Source organism: Beauveria bassiana, assembly GCF_000280675.1.
Source record: "Beauveria bassiana ARSEF 2860 unplaced genomic scaffold BBA_S00037, whole genome shotgun sequence".
NCBI classification, from domain to species: Eukaryota; Fungi; Ascomycota; class Sordariomycetes; order Hypocreales; family Cordycipitaceae; genus Beauveria; species Beauveria bassiana.
This window is the reverse complement of record NW_007930872.1, coordinates 74,102-89,659: the sequence shown is the minus strand read 5'-3', so window position 1 is coordinate 89,659 and position 15,558 is coordinate 74,102. Positions and strand designations below refer to the sequence as shown.

The window sequence follows — 15,558 nt, the reverse complement described above, 5'->3', positions numbered from 1 at the left end:
ATCCTAAACTTTGGGGGCCTCGCTTCGCTCGAGGCGTGGACGTCAAGAGTGTTATTGGCTCCTCGCGTACGCTCGAAGCGCAGCCTCGTGCGGGAAAGATTGGCAGGGGTTTTTTTCCAAAGACGCCGTCGGTCGGCCTTGCTGGCTCAGATGGACTGATGGGACCAAGGATAGAGAGAATGTATTGGTCGCTCACTTACAGGCTTGTCGTGTGCGACTTTTTGAACGGTTCTTTCTGTTCTTGATCTTTGGTCTTAATCTTTGGTCTGATCTTCTCTTTTTAGACTGTGGATATACATGGCATTCTAGGTAGTCGGTGCTGTTTTCTTGTCTGATCTCTTTAAATACTCACTTGCATTGACTCTCTCGTGCGCTACGGTCGGTTACTTGCCCGCTTTTCCTCGTTGCTACCCGCTGTCGTCTGTGTAGATGTGACATATATGCATAATGAATAAATATACAGAGCATGGCGAGTGGTGAGCAGAATGATTTCTTCTTTTTATGCAATGCGAAAAATTAATAAAAAAAATCAAGGTATGGTATTCAAAGTCGCTGTCCCCTCTCGCGGCTAGTCCAAATGACGACGAGTCAACACCCGCCATGAACAAAATCAGCAACGCGTTTTCCTAGTCCAAGAATACATGTCCAGTGTGTCTTCTACATTTCTGTTATTACGCCTCTGTTCCTTGTGACTAACATCAAACTCCGTAATAATAAATGGCATGATAATCAACGAGAGCCGGGTCGCGCTTAGTGAGGCTGGCCGTCGCCAAAGGGGTTGACGCTGCTACCCTGCGTCCGGTACTCGGTGTGCTGCTGCTGCTGCTGGGCCATGAGTGGCGCGCGCACCTCCTCGGCGCGCTTCTTCTTGGTGGCGGCGCGGGCGAGCGCGGTGGCTTCGACGCGGGCATTCAGTTTCTTCTGGGCGCGGCTCTCGGCGCAGCTCATAAAGATGAGGAAGCTGATGCCGCCGACGAGGATAACAGAAAAGACAATAGCGCAAATGATGCCGCCAATGTCAAGTTTGTCGACCTTGGACATGCATATATCCTTGCCGTTGGGATCCTCGGTGCAGAGCCAGCCGGAGCGGCAGGACTTGGCAGTGACGGGACCCTGGCGGCAGGGTTGCGAGGTGCCGGAGACGAAGCCGGGGCAGATTTTCTGAGTGCTGATTTCAGTGGTAAAGCAGTCGTCACCCTGTGCGTTTTCGCGAGCGACGATGACGGGCAGTGGAAAGAGGGGCGCGGGGGTGATCATAACGGCCATGCGGCGGCGGAGTTCGTCGGCGGCATCAGCGGCGAGCTGCTGGCAGCGGGGGAGCGCGTCGGCGGCTTCCTCACGGGCATCAAATTCGGAACACCCCGCGTCGCGGTAGCAGTCTTCAATGGAGGAGATTGCGGGTGCGGAGGGGAGCTGGGAGATACAGTGGGAAAGGGCGAGGCGGGCGGCGCACTTGGAGTGTAGCGCGATGGCGTCGTGGTGCTCGCGGAGGCAGTCGTCGGGGGTGGTGGACGAAGGAATGGCGGAGGCGGCGGCGCCGAGGGCGAAGGCGAGGGCTGCAAAGCGCATGGTGAAAGCGACGCTGATCCGAAAGGAGTGTGCGGCAAGAGCGTGGAAATGTATCGTGGGTTGCTCAAGAAGGAAGGAAGGGGATCAGCAGGGAAAGATGTCGAGGATCTGCGGTTGGAGACCCGGGGCGAGCCGCTGGAGTAACGTAAAAGGGGGGGCAGTGATTAGAAGAGCCAAAAGCCACAAGCGACGCCGAGGTGATGCCAGTCAAAGGAGGGAAGAAGAAAAGGAGGGAATAAATGGCAGTGAATGCAACGCGAGGCGGTCAGGGCATGGAAACGGGGTGCTGACGAAAGAAGGAAAGGCTGGTAAAAAGGGAGTCTCGAGGAGAAGGACGCGAAAAGAAGGGGAAAAAAGGTTCGTGGCCAGGGGTCGCCGTTATTAGTGCGGGACGGCGGCTGGGCTGTCAAAAAGCCTTGCAGTGACAAGGCTGTACACGGGGGACCAGACAGGTCCGCGACGAAAAACAGCCTTGGCGGCGGGTGGTGTACGAGGCGAATTACTGCAAAAGGGGACCAGGGAAAAATCAAATGGCCACTAGAAAGGAATGTCTTGGAAGGATATATATGGAGGAATCATGGGCGGGTTTTATTCGGACGAAGAAAGATGGTGTTGGGCAGCGATCCACGCTCTTGCCGCACACTCCTTTCGGATTGTTCAAGGTCACTGTAGGTGATTACCAAGGGGGTGACAAAAAAGCTGGCCCATTCTCGCAGGCGTCCGCATCATACTCAACGAAGGGTGTATAGAATAGAAAATAATAGAAAATATTTAAGAAACTAATAAAATATATAAGAAATAATTTAGATATTAAAATTTAATCTTATCTTTATTTTAGCTAGATAGACATTTTCTAGTGTTTATTAAGAATTATTTAAATATAGGCAGCTAACCTTTATTACTCTCATGATAGGCCCCTTTTTTTGTCACCCGCGTGATTACCTACCTAGCAACCTAGGTAGCTGCGGGCAGGGATGTGGCTGGGGTGGGCTCAAGGGGCGAAGGGTGCTATTTTTAGGAGGATAGGACTTAGTCAAGATATGCGTCGTGCACATCCGACGAAGATGCTGCTGATAATGGCAAGGTGAGAGAGATACTTTGCAAAGAATAATCTATACAGAGGAACTGATCGCGACATGTTCAAAGTAGTGACTGGCAATGGGATGTGCATCCTGTTGCGTTGGGGGTGGCGGGCCGATGAACAAAGCATGCGCCACTGTGGCTGGTCCGCTGAAATGCAACACTTGATGACGGAAATGAGAAATCGAGGAAAACAAAACATATCGAAAAAAAGAGGAGACTTTGAGCAAAACGAGGAGCAAGTGTTTTTATGCCACACATCGAAGAGAGGTAAAGTAAAAAACAAAAACAAAAATTGAAGGTGGCTACAATAGCAACGCCATCAGGGGACTATTGCCTAGCATAAGCAGGGTAAGCTAATGATGTCTAGTACAGTGCAGAAGAGAAGTATCAACCATCAATGCAATCAAGGACAAGGCTTGACTAATATCAAATCGAGTGCAAGCCGTGAAAGACGATACTCTGCATGTATCAGATTAACCCCGATAAAATGCATAAAATATCTGATCGGCCCTACACGTCACCCTGCCATACGTGTGCCCACCGGCTACCGTATCCAGTAACTATGGGCTGAATCATGTTCATGCTTGGAAGTTGCAAGCTCCAACGTCATCGGCTGCCACACATGTTGGAACTCTATAATACCACTGCGACCCTTGCCAACTTTTTTTGTCCTATTTTAATCTCTGCATCCATTTAACATTCCACTATACTCATCTAATCAATAACATCTTCAATAACAACAATAACCATGCCTCTTGTACTACCCAACCAAAACCCCGACGCTTCCACCAAGACGGAAGAGTGGCAGAATAAGCTAGTCGGCAAGACTATCAACGAGACGGCAACAAATGAGACGGTATGTCTTTTTTTTAATCAACAAGTGTGTGCATGGCGGATTGGATTAGGGGCTAATGATGACTCGCGGAGGGGGGACTTAGAACTTTTGCAAACGTGATCTTCCGCAGGAAACGCGCATTATTGAGCCTGGCACCATGGTGACGAAAGATTTCAGAGAGAATCGGCTAAACGTGCACGTGGAAAAGGATGGCGTCGTGACGCACGTCTACCATGGTTGATGATGATCGGAGAGATGGTTCGGTTCGGGTGGGCGCTCGGCGGGCGATTCGTAACAGCGACGAGCGGGAAGGACGTGCTGCATCACCGCGTGCATCAGAGAAATAGACAAATCCATCATCAAGAACTAAAAATAAAATCTGAGCTGCCTGATTGTTTTTCTCTTTCCTCGAAACAATAAGGATCCCGAATTGTTGCGCCGACCTTGATTCTGTTGTGACCCCGCCGCGGGGCACGTCGACTTTTCCCTCTAGCTACCCCTCCAATCGTCACCCCGCCATCCAGCTTCTTTTTCTACTTTCCATCACATTGACCGCCAAAATGTTTAAAAAAGAGTACGTTTCACCCTCATTCTTCCTATCTGTAACCCAGGCTCTCTTTACGCTTACCCGCTCACCCGCTAACCCCCGCCTCAGCCTCCAAGCCGCCCCCAAGCAAAAGCTCAAGTCGTCTGTGCAGCGTTCCCTGCGCCAGGCCCTCCTGACCACCTACCCTCTGCTGACGCCTTACATCGACGAGGTGCTCCCGAAAAAGGCCTCGCTCTCCTCGATCAAGCTGCCCGACCGCAACACGCTCTACGTCATTGACACGACGCCCCTCTTTTACAATCTGCAGGACTCGGGCGATATCCTGCCGCACCTGCGTCTCGTGCACCGCTTCCCGCAGTGCTTTCCCTCGGTGCGCATCGACCGCGGCGCAATCCGCTTCGTGCTGTCGGGCGCGACGCTGATGGCGCCGGGGCTGACGTCGGCGGGGGGCAGACTGCCGGCCGATGGCAGCCCAAAGGGGTTGGAGGAAGGGAAAGAGCTGGAGCAAAAGGTGGACGGGGACGGACGATGGAGCAGGGAGCTGGTAAAAGGGGAGCCGGTGGTGATTATGGCCGAGGGAAAGGAGGAGGCGTGCGCGGTGGGCGTTTTGGTGGAGGGTACGGCAGAGGTCAAGGCAAAGGGCAAGGGGCCGGTCGTGGAGGAGGCTCATTATCTGGGCGATGGGTTGTGGAACTTGGCTCTGGACTAGGCAGGACGTTGTGAAGTTGAGTCTGGAGGAATTGATGAAGATAAAATTGCATTGTATATACATTTACGTGGCATGACATGGGGTTGAGGAGTTGGGGATACCACCGGCAAAGTGATGATATGAATGTTGAATTGAAGGGGCTCGAAGTGGGTTCCGGGTTACATGCATGGTGAGATGGCATAGTTGAATGAGATTCATTGAAGCAATTGCAAGCTGATTTAGTGTACAGTTTGAGCATAAGCCATATTCGAGCGTAGCCAATCCTTTCAAGCCATCATCTTTGAAGCCATCATTTCCCAAAGCCATCAGCAATTAGAAGCAGCCCAGCTGCGTTGAAGCCACGTTGAGCAAACCAAGCAAGTCATCAATCGTATCCATCATACATTAAGCAAACAATTCTCATCATTCAGTCTCCTCCAGTCATGATCCTTCACTGCTGCTCTGCCGCAGCACCATCCACCGGGTCCTCTGCCCGCTGCTCTTCCTGCTGCATCATTTCCTGCTGGCTCCGGAAGAACATGTTGAGCACGTCTGGCACATCCGCCATCCAGTCAAAGTCCAGACACCCCGCCATGCGAAAGAAGCGCAGCCACCACTCGTGGTAGTCGACCTCTTCCGGCACGACCCTGATCCTGGCAGACACGTCAATCAGCGCCGCAAACTCGTCTGGAAACTCGGCCGTCAGCGCGGGCCACAGGTCGCGCGGCACCGCGAGCGCGTACAGGCACACGAGCTCCGCCGGCGGCAGCCTCCGCCTAAGCGCGTCGGGCGCGGCGCTGAGCACGCGCCACGCGCGAAAAATCTCCTCGGAGCGGTGCACAAAGTAGTGGTGGTCCATGACGCCGTGCGTGTCCGGCCGGTGCGGGTTGCGGTAAAAGACGCGGCGGGCCACGTAGCGACGGAAGCTGGCGACGAGGAGGCAAACTTCGCGGTGCATGCCCCAGTCGGCGGCCTGGCGCGCGGCGAGGGCCAGCTTGACGAGGTTGAGGCCCGGCTCGGCGCCGGAGAAGCCAGAGGGCGAGACGAGCGTCTCGAGGACGAGGGCGAAGACGGAGGCGTCGATGAGCGGGGAGAGCACCCAGCCGTGCGGAGGACGCTCGAGGTGCAGGAGCAGCTGCCAGTGGGGGTAGCGCAGGAGGAGGTGTACGGGGCAGAAGAATGTGCGGCCGCCGACGGTAAAGGGTTCAAAGCGGCTGCAGTTGTTAGAGATGAAAGGATTGGGAAGAGAGAGATAAGGACGTACCCGCTGAGCCAGGAGCCGTCGACGACGCGGGAGCCGGGAGAGCGAGGGAAGCGGTCCTAGGTTGTGTTGGTCAAAAAAGTTTGAGAGTAGAGAAGGGAAGAACAGTTTATATACATCACCGGGGAGCTCGTGCTCAATCTGTCCTCCGCCGCCGCCGCCGCCGCCGCGCGCAGCAGCCATGGCGTTGCGGTGAAACGGCGTAAACGGCAGCTGCGGGAACATTTCTGCCTCTGGAGCGCGCGGTTGATAGATGGGCGGCGCGCCGGGCGTCGCCGGAGGGTTCGCTGCCGTCGGTACCGCAAAAAGTCCGTTGAACTCGTATGGCGGGGAGTCGGACGCGGGCACCCGACCGCTCGCATGCGGCGCAAAGACGGGCGGCGGCGGCGGCGGCGGCGCGACGGTCTCTGAAGCGAGCGGGATACCGGCTTCCAGAAACGCTGCGGCCGCTTCCTGCAGCGTCTGCTCGGCGGCAGCGGGAGGGTCGGATCGAAAAGGAGAAGCAGGGGGAGCAGTGTCGTCGACGGCGGGGAGGGAGCGCGGCGAGCTGTCTTGGTCGGCGGTGACGGCGCGCGTGCTCGTCGTCTGGGAGGAGCAGGTGCTGACGACGGGCGCTGAGGCGGACGAGGGCAGAGAATTCGATTCGGGCCTCTTGACGGGTGCGGTGGAGGTGGTGAGTTGTTGGGAGGCAGACGGCTCGGCAGGACGCGGAGACGCAGAGGGACGTGAGCGGGCGAGTAAGTTCCGGACGGTGCGCCGGTTGAGGTACGGCATTGCGGCTTGAAGGGGAAAGTTTGAAGAAGCGAGCAAAATGTCGGCAACGGGTATCTTTTTTGGGGGGGGTTTATTGCTTCGCAACAATGGCAGAAAAGGAGGCAAGTTGAAGCGATGGGAGTGAGATCTGGAAGCTTCGCAACGATGACCGGATTGAGAAGGAGAAGCGAACGCTGGAGCAGAGTATTTATATCATGATGAAATGAGGGAAGGTTGTTGTGACGAGTATTTGAATGGTGCTTGTTTTCGTTGCTATTGTGTGTGTGTATAGACGCTGCAGATTAGGTATTGTAAAGTTCTTGATGGAGTCGAGAATGGGACTTGAGAACCCCATGAGAATGGGAGTTGTAAAGTCGCCCATTGTTGGACAAAGGCCCCCGAGGTGGCTGGGGAGATGAAAAGGTGAAGCTCACATCCTTTCCTCAACAATAGACCAACCCTTGGGCCCCTCCCATGAATACCGTAGGCGAAGCTGCTCTCTCTCACTTTCTCGTCAGACAGGGCCGCAGTACACCACCAGAACCTGTACCGTAATTACCCCTACCTATCTACTCCTACCGCGCCGCCGCTGCCGCCGACCCCATCAAGCTGCCATACTTGAGCGCGTTGAGCGTCGCCGCGTGGTGCGTGTTTGCCGGCGACACCGTCACCACCATGCCCGCCACGGCCGCCTCGTCCGTAAACGCCTCCCGCAGCACCATGGTCAGCGGCGACGCGCGATACGGCACCCGTCGCCGCGGCGACCGCATCGCCCACGCCCGCATCACCTCTTTGAGCGCCAGCAGGTCGGTATTGATCTGCCGCGCCTCGTGCTTTTCCGTTGGCGTCTGCGCGCGCTTGGCCGTCGCCGTTGACATGATGATGGTGTTGTTATCTTGGTTGTACTCTGCGCCTGCCAAGTCGACAAACACCATTTTGCCACCCAAGCCGGCGTCGCGGTACCGCTCGTACACGGATGCGACGACGGCCTCGGCCTCGGCGACTCGCATCTCAGACGCCTCCTTTTCGGCCGTGACTTGGTCGATGAGGGCTTGATTGATGACGTAGTCTGGACGCGGGCGGTAGGTGCCCCCGGGAGACCGCAGCACGGCCCGGGTCTGCTCCGCGACGGTAATATCGGTGGCGCGCTTGCCCACGGGGACGAGCTCCGACTGGCGGTCGACGAGTGCGGCGCGCGCGGCGACGAGCTCCGCGTTGACGAGCTCAAGCGCCAGAACTGCGTGCGTGCGCGAGCTCTGGTCGTGGACCGACGAGGTGCCGACGGCGCGACGCGAGAGCGCGCGACGCAGCGCATCGCGCAGCTCGGAAAACGTCCAGCACGGCTGCTGCACGAGCGGCTGCACGCGAACCCTGCCGTCCGCGTGTGTTTCCGTCTCCCCGCGGATGTGCACCTTGCCGTCGGGCCCTTGGCGGATATGGCACCTGGTCCCGTCGTTGAGCAGATCAAACGCCGCTTTCTGACGGAGCTCAAACACGCTCAGGCCAATCGCCAACGGGCTCTGGTTCTCGACAGCGCCTCGCGCGGTGATTTGCGCAAAGAGCTGCTGCGCTGCCGCCAAACACAGTCCCGCTCCAGAACCGTCCCCGTCGCTATTTCTGTCCTCGTCGTAGCCAATGACGGTGTGCGTCTTGCCGCTGCCCGAGTGCCCGTAGGCAAAGAAGCTGCAGCAGCCGCCGGCGAGGACGCGCGGCACGGCGGGCAGCACGACGGTGGCGAAAACGGCGGCGTTGGAGGCGGTGCTGTCAAAGACGGCGTCAAAGGCAGAAGCGCTCGTCCACGGCTTGTCTGAGGGGGAGAGACGGCGGTGCACGGTGACGGCGAGGAGGGGTGATGAAGCGGTGGTGGTGGTGGTGGTGGTGGTGGTGGTGTGGTGATCGACGCTGCCGGCGGCGGTCTCGGCGCCGATGAGGGGACGCCAGCGGACAAAGACGTTCATGAGGAATGGGGGGTGGTGGGAAGAGGAGAGATGGATTGGGGTGGTGAAGTTGGGAGATGGTGTATGGAGGAGGTTTATAAGTGTTGGTGGAGAGGATTTATTCGGCTGCCTAGTCATGGCAGGCAACCATTTAACAAACAGGCACCAATACGATAACGCTGTTCAAACTGTGACTATATATTCTATTTCAGGATTGTGCATCTATTTTATGTGATGCTCGCGTCTTGTTCGTGATGTCGTGGCGTTGCCTCATGTATGTGTTTACCACAAATGTAGTTGGCTTTCTGATCCTCGAGTCGCTGTGATGCCAAGAATATAAAAGACAAAGTCTTGGCCAAGGGCCCTGGCTGAGATTGTCTCATTTCTCATAACGTGAGTGCATTTTCTTTGATAATTGTCGAATGTCACATCCGTCTGACTTTCACACTCTTGTCCAGATGCTTCAGATTGGCCTCGGCACACTTGCCCTCGCCGCCGTGCATCTCACATCTCGAATACTCAATTTCAACTTTTCAATTTCTGAGCTCGATAGAAGTCGTGACTTTCCACCCCAGACTATGAGCACAATCTAACTTTGTAACCTCTTCTATTTCCCAGCGACACAAACATAAACCATGTCCTGCGTATGACAGTCGGCTCTCTCCTTCCACCTATACAGCAAGCTACACAGCAACCTCCCAAATCTTCTCTAGCCCATCCTCTTCATCCCACTGCTCGCCCACCTCCTCAAAGCCACACCCCTTGACCACTCCCTCCGACGCCGCGTTTCCCGGGCTGATGGACGCCCGCACCACCCTCACCCGCGCATCCCCCGCCGCCACGTCCAGCATGATGCGCAGCGCCGCCCGAGCGTGGCCCCGACGCCGATACGCCGGGTCAATCGCGTAGCCCACCTCGACCATGCCGCGCTGGTGGTCCGGCGGTCCGTGAAAGCCCGCGCGGCCGACTACGACGACACCGCCGGCGCCGGCGCCGCCGCCGTCCGTCTGTGCGTCCACCACTAGCAGTAGTCGGGTCACCCAGACGGCGCCGTCCGGGTCGGTGCGGATCTGAGCGGCGCGACGCTTCCACACCCCGAGACACTCGGATGAGACAAGGTATGGGGTCATGTCGGGGTTGTTGGAAAGCTCTCTAGCAGATTGCAAGTCATTATTGGCGAGCGCGTTCAGGACGGCAGGTGCAAGTTGGATGAGTTGGTGCTGGGCCGCTTCGGGAGCCGTCGATGTCCAGTGTTTGTCAGAGACTATCATTGTGGCCTAGGAGGTTGGCTGTTTCTTAATTTATGCTTGCTTGAGTATATGAAATAAGAAGAGTCATTCTGATTAGCGTTGGCCGCGACTGGAACTTGCTGCGCCACAATATTCATATACACCAGCCACGATGATGTCTGGTCGTTGTCTGAATAGAGACATCGGCAATGTGTGAGCATCTTTATCGAGTTTTTGGGCGCTGTATATAAAAGCTACGGCTGCATATTTGTTCTACAACGGCAGACATTATTAAACACGTTTTTATGGCAGATAATACGTGAGTGGGCTTCGACAGTGGGAATGCATCAACAGAATTGGAAATTGTTTACCTGTTCCCGATTCCCGAGTTATCTACTGTTCAAATCGCGCCTCCACAGAACCCAACGTCTCGCCGTCCAACTCCATTGAAAATTTCATGACCGCAGAATCGAAGCAGATAACCAGGTCATACGTCACCTCCCAGCTGAGCAATGTCAGTCAGTATTGTGCCGCTTGTGCTACAGCTTGTTACTGTTCATGCACTGATACTTACTAAGTCTCGGCCTGGTCATCTGTTTCAGAAGGAAAGCCAGCTCGCTTGCTCACGAGCGCTTGGCTGTGCTTTCTAGTTCTTTTGCTGAATTTGGACAATGGCACATTGGAGACATCCGCGTATAGGACACAGTTCACCTTGACATTTCGGCTTTTTGACCTGTGTATCGGCGCATTCCTAATCCTTGTTAACAAGCACAAGCACAGTCTGACTGGGATGAGTGAATCGACTCACTCGTCAACACAGTCATATAAAGTACTTTTGAAGACTGCGTCGTTGGCAGTAAAATTTTCGGGCAAATGTCTGTAGAACCCCAGTCGAATCTTGTCATTTCTTTTAATGTTGTCGCCGATGGTAATGTGCCAACTCATCTGTGATTGTCAACAAGGCAACTATGGATGCATCAAGTCCTGACCTACTCGATGAGCCATTCTTTCTCCTGTGAATCTGCCATAGTAAGAGGGCTGACCCTTGTCAATGACTTTGTCGTACATTGCACCACACTCTACACCATAGTGTCGAACAGCTGACACGCTGGTCACCACTGCATTATCTGGCATTTTTGACAAGGCAGCGCCTCTAAAGTGCAGAATTAGTGTATGGAGGCATGTCAGTTAGAGGAGTAAAAGGAGCAATCATACTTGGCTATGGCAGCCCAAGCATCGTCCGGCTGAGCTACCTTGATGCCCTCATGAACCCTCTCAACTTCTTTTCTGAGGTATTCGCTGCTTCCAAAGCCGCCGACGAGGAAAATCGCCTTTTCTGTTAGCTCAATCATTCACGTTTGAGGAAAAGCCCCTTGAACATACCCGAACAGCTTTTCCCTCCCGCTGAACCGCCTGCACTTGGTGCTGAATGAGATGTAAGATGTCGGCGATGACCGGGTCAAAGATGGCCTTGACGTCCCGTCTGCATTGCAAATTAGACATGATCATCGGATTAGAGAGTTTCGCTCGTACCCAGTCATTTTCCATTCGTTGCCCAGCAAGCCTTTCTCTGGAATGTCTTCGAGGTCAGCGCCAGGTAAATCGACATAGAATTCCTCATTCAAGTCTCCCGAGAACTCGAGCTTGATCTCGTTCTCGAATTGCTGGCTGGCCTTGACCATGGCCCTGCTATCTTTGAATTTTTGCCACCGATCACTCGGGATCAATGCCTCCAAAACTGCTTTGAACCGACGATTCAAAGCTATAGACCCGACCGTGTCTCCTATGAGCTTGCGTCAGTAGACTCCCTGTTGCCAGAGCCTCGAGAACTACCTGTGCCGGGAACAATTTCTCTCAATTCGAGGCTGGGGGAAGCTTTTTCAATCTCATACGAAATCAAATCGACTGTGCCTCCGCCGGCGTCGCATATCACAATAACATCGCCTGGTGTGAGGAATGCATCGAGTTGTCGAATCGAGTACAGGGCCGCGGCTTCGGGCTCTTTGATCAAAGTGACAGGAGAGATTCCAGCCGCTTTCGCTGCCTATATTTTTCTTTCTTTCAGGGAAACGCTCGAGGTAAAACAGCTTTGTCGGCAGCGTGGAAGCGCCAAGTGTAGTACTATACCTCGAGCGTCGCATTTTTGGCAGCGTCGGACCACACTGCGGGCACTGACTTTTCCGTGAGTATGTATCAAGAGTGAATGGCGTACATCAAGTACCTGACATGACGTATTCAACTTGGAATAAATCGAGAGCATCTTGCGCGAGATTTGTCGCAATTTGCGACATGCCGTGAGCTTTCAAAGAGCGCATAAAATCCGTCGCTACGTTCTTGGGTGTCTTAAAAGGCGGCAACAACTTCATAGTTGCGTCGAGGTCAGTTGGCGGAACATGCCAAGGGAGCTTTTGACTTGGGTCCAGCAGTAGCTTGATCCCGACAATGTGGTCTTCTGCGCTTTTGAGGAGGGTTCCCCATTCGTATTTACCCCAATCGTTCTTGTCGTACTTGACAATCGTTGGCACCTTTGCCGCTTGCACGTGAGTCCCTAGCAATCATTCAGTGCACATTCAATAATAAAGTCTGGCAACATACCGGGCCATTTCCTGATGGCTGTCAGTTTTCCGTCCGGCGGCAAGTCTGGAAAGCAATATGCGATGCCAGAATAAGTTGTTCCGAAATCGATGGCGACGACGAGACGTTTTGCGTCCCTGTTCACATTCAACTGAGCCAATGCGCGATTGACTGTTGCAACGGATGAATCGCCCATTTTGCTTTCTTGTCTTGTCAATATTGTGTCCAGTCTCTTTGATAACGCAGCCAACGTCACATCAGACTACAAGCACGCTATAGCAGACTGCTTGTTACTTGCAACATTAAGGAATGCCAGCCTTCATGCAAACGCAGCGCGTACGGAAAACAAGCCAGCCTTACCCCTCTTTTTGCCAATACTCCCTCGGAGAAAAAGGGGCTCATATTGCGCCTTCAATTGATACAGCCCTCCTCATTTCTAAATGCATATACACGTGATCATGCACCTTGGCTCGTGAGGCTGGCGGTTAACATGCAGGGGAGTGGGTGTGTGTCAAATGTCGGCCATCTTTCTCCTTCATTTCTTGACGTACATACACATCATCTTGGATCTGAGCAAAATGGTCTTTCAGCGACTACTCAGTGCAGTAGCTGGAGCTTCCAGCGCTACGACGCGTGATACTCAAGAGAGATGTAGCTCGACCACAAGAGCTGTGCCTCGACCTCGTCGCCCTGCCATACACAACGACGAGGAAGTGCAGGAGCCACGCAGAAAAACTGTACCCCGCACACCTCAAAATGTATTGATACATCAACTGCAAAGTGCATTCACAGACATTGGAGAGAAGGACATTGCATTGCAGCTCAGGAACCTACCGCCATCTGCGCAGAAAACTCTCGCCGAGACTATTCAAGCTTTTGTAAGTAGGTTAATAAAGACACACAGTGAAGTCCTGCTGAGCAAATTTGCAGTTACCTAAGGTGATCCAAAACGATGGCAGCAAGGCAAAATTGCAAAATCTCAGTGACGCGTCGTTGCCAGAACAGAGTAGGGATGGTCCGGAGAATGTAAGCATTGCAAGAGAGTCAGCTTGGAATGCCTAGTGCGGTGGTGGCTAAACTTTTGCTAGCTGAAAAGGAGTCACATGGAAGAACAGGCCAAACTGAAGGCTGAAATCGATGCTTTGCACCGGACCAATGCGAAGCTTCAATCACAACTGGACCTGGCAAACGCGCGAGTTCAGTCTGTACTACAACGAGAGAACACGATACTTGGCAACATGATCCCCACAGACGAAGGGCCAGCAGAAGGAAGTCTGAGGGAATGTTTTGCACGTCTGCGCAAACAGATTCAAGTTCTAGGCAACAGTCCCGTGTATGCCTCGAGCGGAAAGTCTACTTGTCCTTATGTGCCGAGATCCTCCCGCGAAGCTGAGCTATTCTTTGACTGGTCCGCTGCTGGTAGGTCTAAAGATAGGCGCTTACTGCTGAGGATGTTGATGTTTGAATTCCTTCGAAAACATGTCTTAGATTACAGCATGTTTGGGGTGTTTACTATTGCTGCAGCTTCTGGCGGGGAACAGCGCGACTTTCAGATTCTGGAGAGAGCGTTGGGTCGACTCGAAGAAGCCTTTGAGACTCGCAAAAGTAAGTCCTGAAGAAGAACTTGTAAGATATAACAACCTGACAAAAGTTTTGAAAAGTTGCCAAGCGCGATATCGCAAACTGGAGGACAGCGACGGTGAGATGCGTGCAGTCCTGTCAGAAAGACGACGATTTCAGCGATGCATTGGCCAGCAAAATGTACACTTTTTTTGAGCGCTTTGTCGAAGAAGATGTGGAAACCATAGAGATTTACAAGCTCAAAGAGCGCTTCTCGCAGCTTTGTCGGGACGCTGTCAGTGTCAGGCTGCAAATGCGTGGCTCGGAAGACTACTATCGCTGTGTGACATTGGAAAGGGGCCTTCCTTTGTCGGGCAACGAAGACATTGCCGACCCGTACGCCGTGTATAACGGCGACGACAACGAAAATGCTTCGCAAATTTCGTTTACAGTTTTTGGAGCTTTGGTCATGTATCCCAAGCTTGAACCTGACAGGGAGGTCATCCTTGAGCAAGCAATCGTGGCAATGGCTAGTGAAAATGCCTGATTCAGCTCATGTGACCAGAGAATACTATATTTTAATATGTACAGTCTAGGATCCTGCATTAGCAAACCTCTTGCAAAAATTGATCACAATTGACACGGACCCTGCACCGACTTGTCTATGGTGCTCTCGGGAGACGGCCCTCGAGCTGGTGGATCGGGGCGATTGGGCCCGACAAAAAAACGTACAGCACCCGGAGTTCGCTGGTCGTCACCGACCCAGCTACTACTCAGGCGCTCGAGTGGTTATCGCTCGGAGATCAGACGGGATCCAGATTTGGCACTCGGCTATGGCCGTACATGTTGTGAGGCTGCCGTATGATTAGCTATGAAGGGAACTCTGAGGTACGCGGCACATGGGTATAGAAAGGCTGGGGAGTCGAGGAGATTACAGAAAACCCAGGGACAGCAGCCCGAATAAGAAATCAAGAACTTACTTCTTGTTGTATTCGGCATTTCGCAGTAAAGCTGGGGTGGGTGGGAATTGGGGGGGGGGGGGGTCACGCGGCCATGATCAGTACTGTGTTGGCAATGATGGAGTATGTATCGGTGTAGTTGCGTTGTTAACAGGCTGGCCCCTGCAGAAAATGTGAGATTCGCTCGATATAATGTTCCTCGGCTTATCCGTGTAAGTCTGTTTACTCCCATATATGCACATTGCACAACACAAATTTTTGCACCTGCTTTCTTGTATTTACCACATGCCAGCCTCAGCCCTCACTCGGCCGGAAACGAGATGCCGGAGCCACGCCTCGGCTGAGCGCCGCTAATTCAGAAAGGGTCCTATTTCGCGAGGTTCCTGGCGGCTTCAGAGGCTTTAGCGGGCTTTAGCGGGGTTTACAGCGGAATTCTGTGGATCCTGCCGCCGGGCCTGGCGTCGGGGCAGCTATTACCATGAAAACGGAAGTGGGATTTGATGATGGCTCTAGCATTTTCGACGCTTGTATGATTATTCTTTTTTTTTTTGATTGAAGTGAAG

The 15,558-nt window shown here is 53.7% G+C and overlaps 8 protein-coding genes across 8 annotated transcripts; 3 read left to right on the top strand and 5 right to left on the bottom strand.

Moving 5' to 3' along the window:
• Positions 1–750: 750 nt before the first annotated feature.
• BBA_08634 (uncharacterized protein) lies at positions 751–1,569 on the bottom strand (the record flags this gene model as incomplete). The annotated part of the gene is made up of 1 exon (XM_008603731.1): positions 751–1,569. The coding sequence occupies one exon, from the start codon at positions 1,567–1,569 to the stop codon at positions 751–753; it is 819 nt and encodes a 272-aa protein (XP_008601953.1).
• Positions 1,570–3,400: 1,831 nt separating this feature from the next.
• On the top strand, positions 3,401–3,728 carry BBA_08633 (uncharacterized protein; the record flags this gene model as incomplete). The annotated part of the gene is made up of 2 exons (XM_008603730.1): positions 3,401–3,508; positions 3,618–3,728. 2 exons carry the CDS (start codon positions 3,401–3,403, stop codon positions 3,726–3,728), a joined length of 219 nt encoding a protein of 72 aa, XP_008601952.1.
• Positions 3,729–4,047: 319 nt separating this feature from the next.
• BBA_08632 (PUA domain-containing protein) lies at positions 4,048–4,743 on the top strand (the record flags this gene model as incomplete). The annotated part of the gene is made up of 2 exons (XM_008603729.1): positions 4,048–4,061; positions 4,143–4,743. The coding sequence occupies 2 exons, from the start codon at positions 4,048–4,050 to the stop codon at positions 4,741–4,743; spliced, it is 615 nt and encodes a 204-aa protein (XP_008601951.1).
• A 430-nt stretch (positions 4,744–5,173) lies between these two features.
• Positions 5,174–6,757, bottom strand: BBA_08631 (uncharacterized protein; the record flags this gene model as incomplete). Its single annotated transcript, XM_008603728.1, has 3 exons — positions 5,174–5,936; positions 5,987–6,042; positions 6,101–6,757. The coding sequence occupies 3 exons, from the start codon at positions 6,755–6,757 to the stop codon at positions 5,174–5,176; spliced, it is 1,476 nt and encodes a 491-aa protein (XP_008601950.1).
• A 554-nt stretch (positions 6,758–7,311) lies between these two features.
• BBA_08630 (kinesin family protein) lies at positions 7,312–8,694 on the bottom strand (the record flags this gene model as incomplete). The annotated part of the gene is made up of 1 exon (XM_008603727.1): positions 7,312–8,694. The coding sequence occupies one exon, from the start codon at positions 8,692–8,694 to the stop codon at positions 7,312–7,314; it is 1,383 nt and encodes a 460-aa protein (XP_008601949.1).
• A 662-nt stretch (positions 8,695–9,356) lies between these two features.
• Positions 9,357–9,944, bottom strand: BBA_08629 (acetyltransferase gnat family protein; the record flags this gene model as incomplete). Its single annotated transcript, XM_008603726.1, has 1 exon — positions 9,357–9,944. One exon carries the CDS (start codon positions 9,942–9,944, stop codon positions 9,357–9,359), a length of 588 nt encoding a protein of 195 aa, XP_008601948.1.
• A 351-nt stretch (positions 9,945–10,295) lies between these two features.
• On the bottom strand, positions 10,296–12,672 carry BBA_08628 (Hsp70 family chaperone; the record flags this gene model as incomplete). Its single annotated transcript, XM_008603725.1, has 11 exons — positions 10,296–10,407; positions 10,477–10,653; positions 10,711–10,847; positions 10,896–11,055; positions 11,118–11,233; positions 11,286–11,385; positions 11,436–11,685; positions 11,736–11,946; positions 12,030–12,073; positions 12,124–12,450; positions 12,498–12,672. The coding sequence occupies 11 exons, from the start codon at positions 12,670–12,672 to the stop codon at positions 10,296–10,298; spliced, it is 1,809 nt and encodes a 602-aa protein (XP_008601947.1).
• A 382-nt stretch (positions 12,673–13,054) lies between these two features.
• Positions 13,055–14,583, top strand: BBA_08627 (uncharacterized protein; the record flags this gene model as incomplete). Its single annotated transcript, XM_008603724.1, has 5 exons — positions 13,055–13,354; positions 13,407–13,502; positions 13,565–13,895; positions 13,965–14,081; positions 14,138–14,583. 5 exons carry the CDS (start codon positions 13,055–13,057, stop codon positions 14,581–14,583), a joined length of 1,290 nt encoding a protein of 429 aa, XP_008601946.1.
• Between the last annotated feature and the right edge of the window lie 975 nt (positions 14,584–15,558).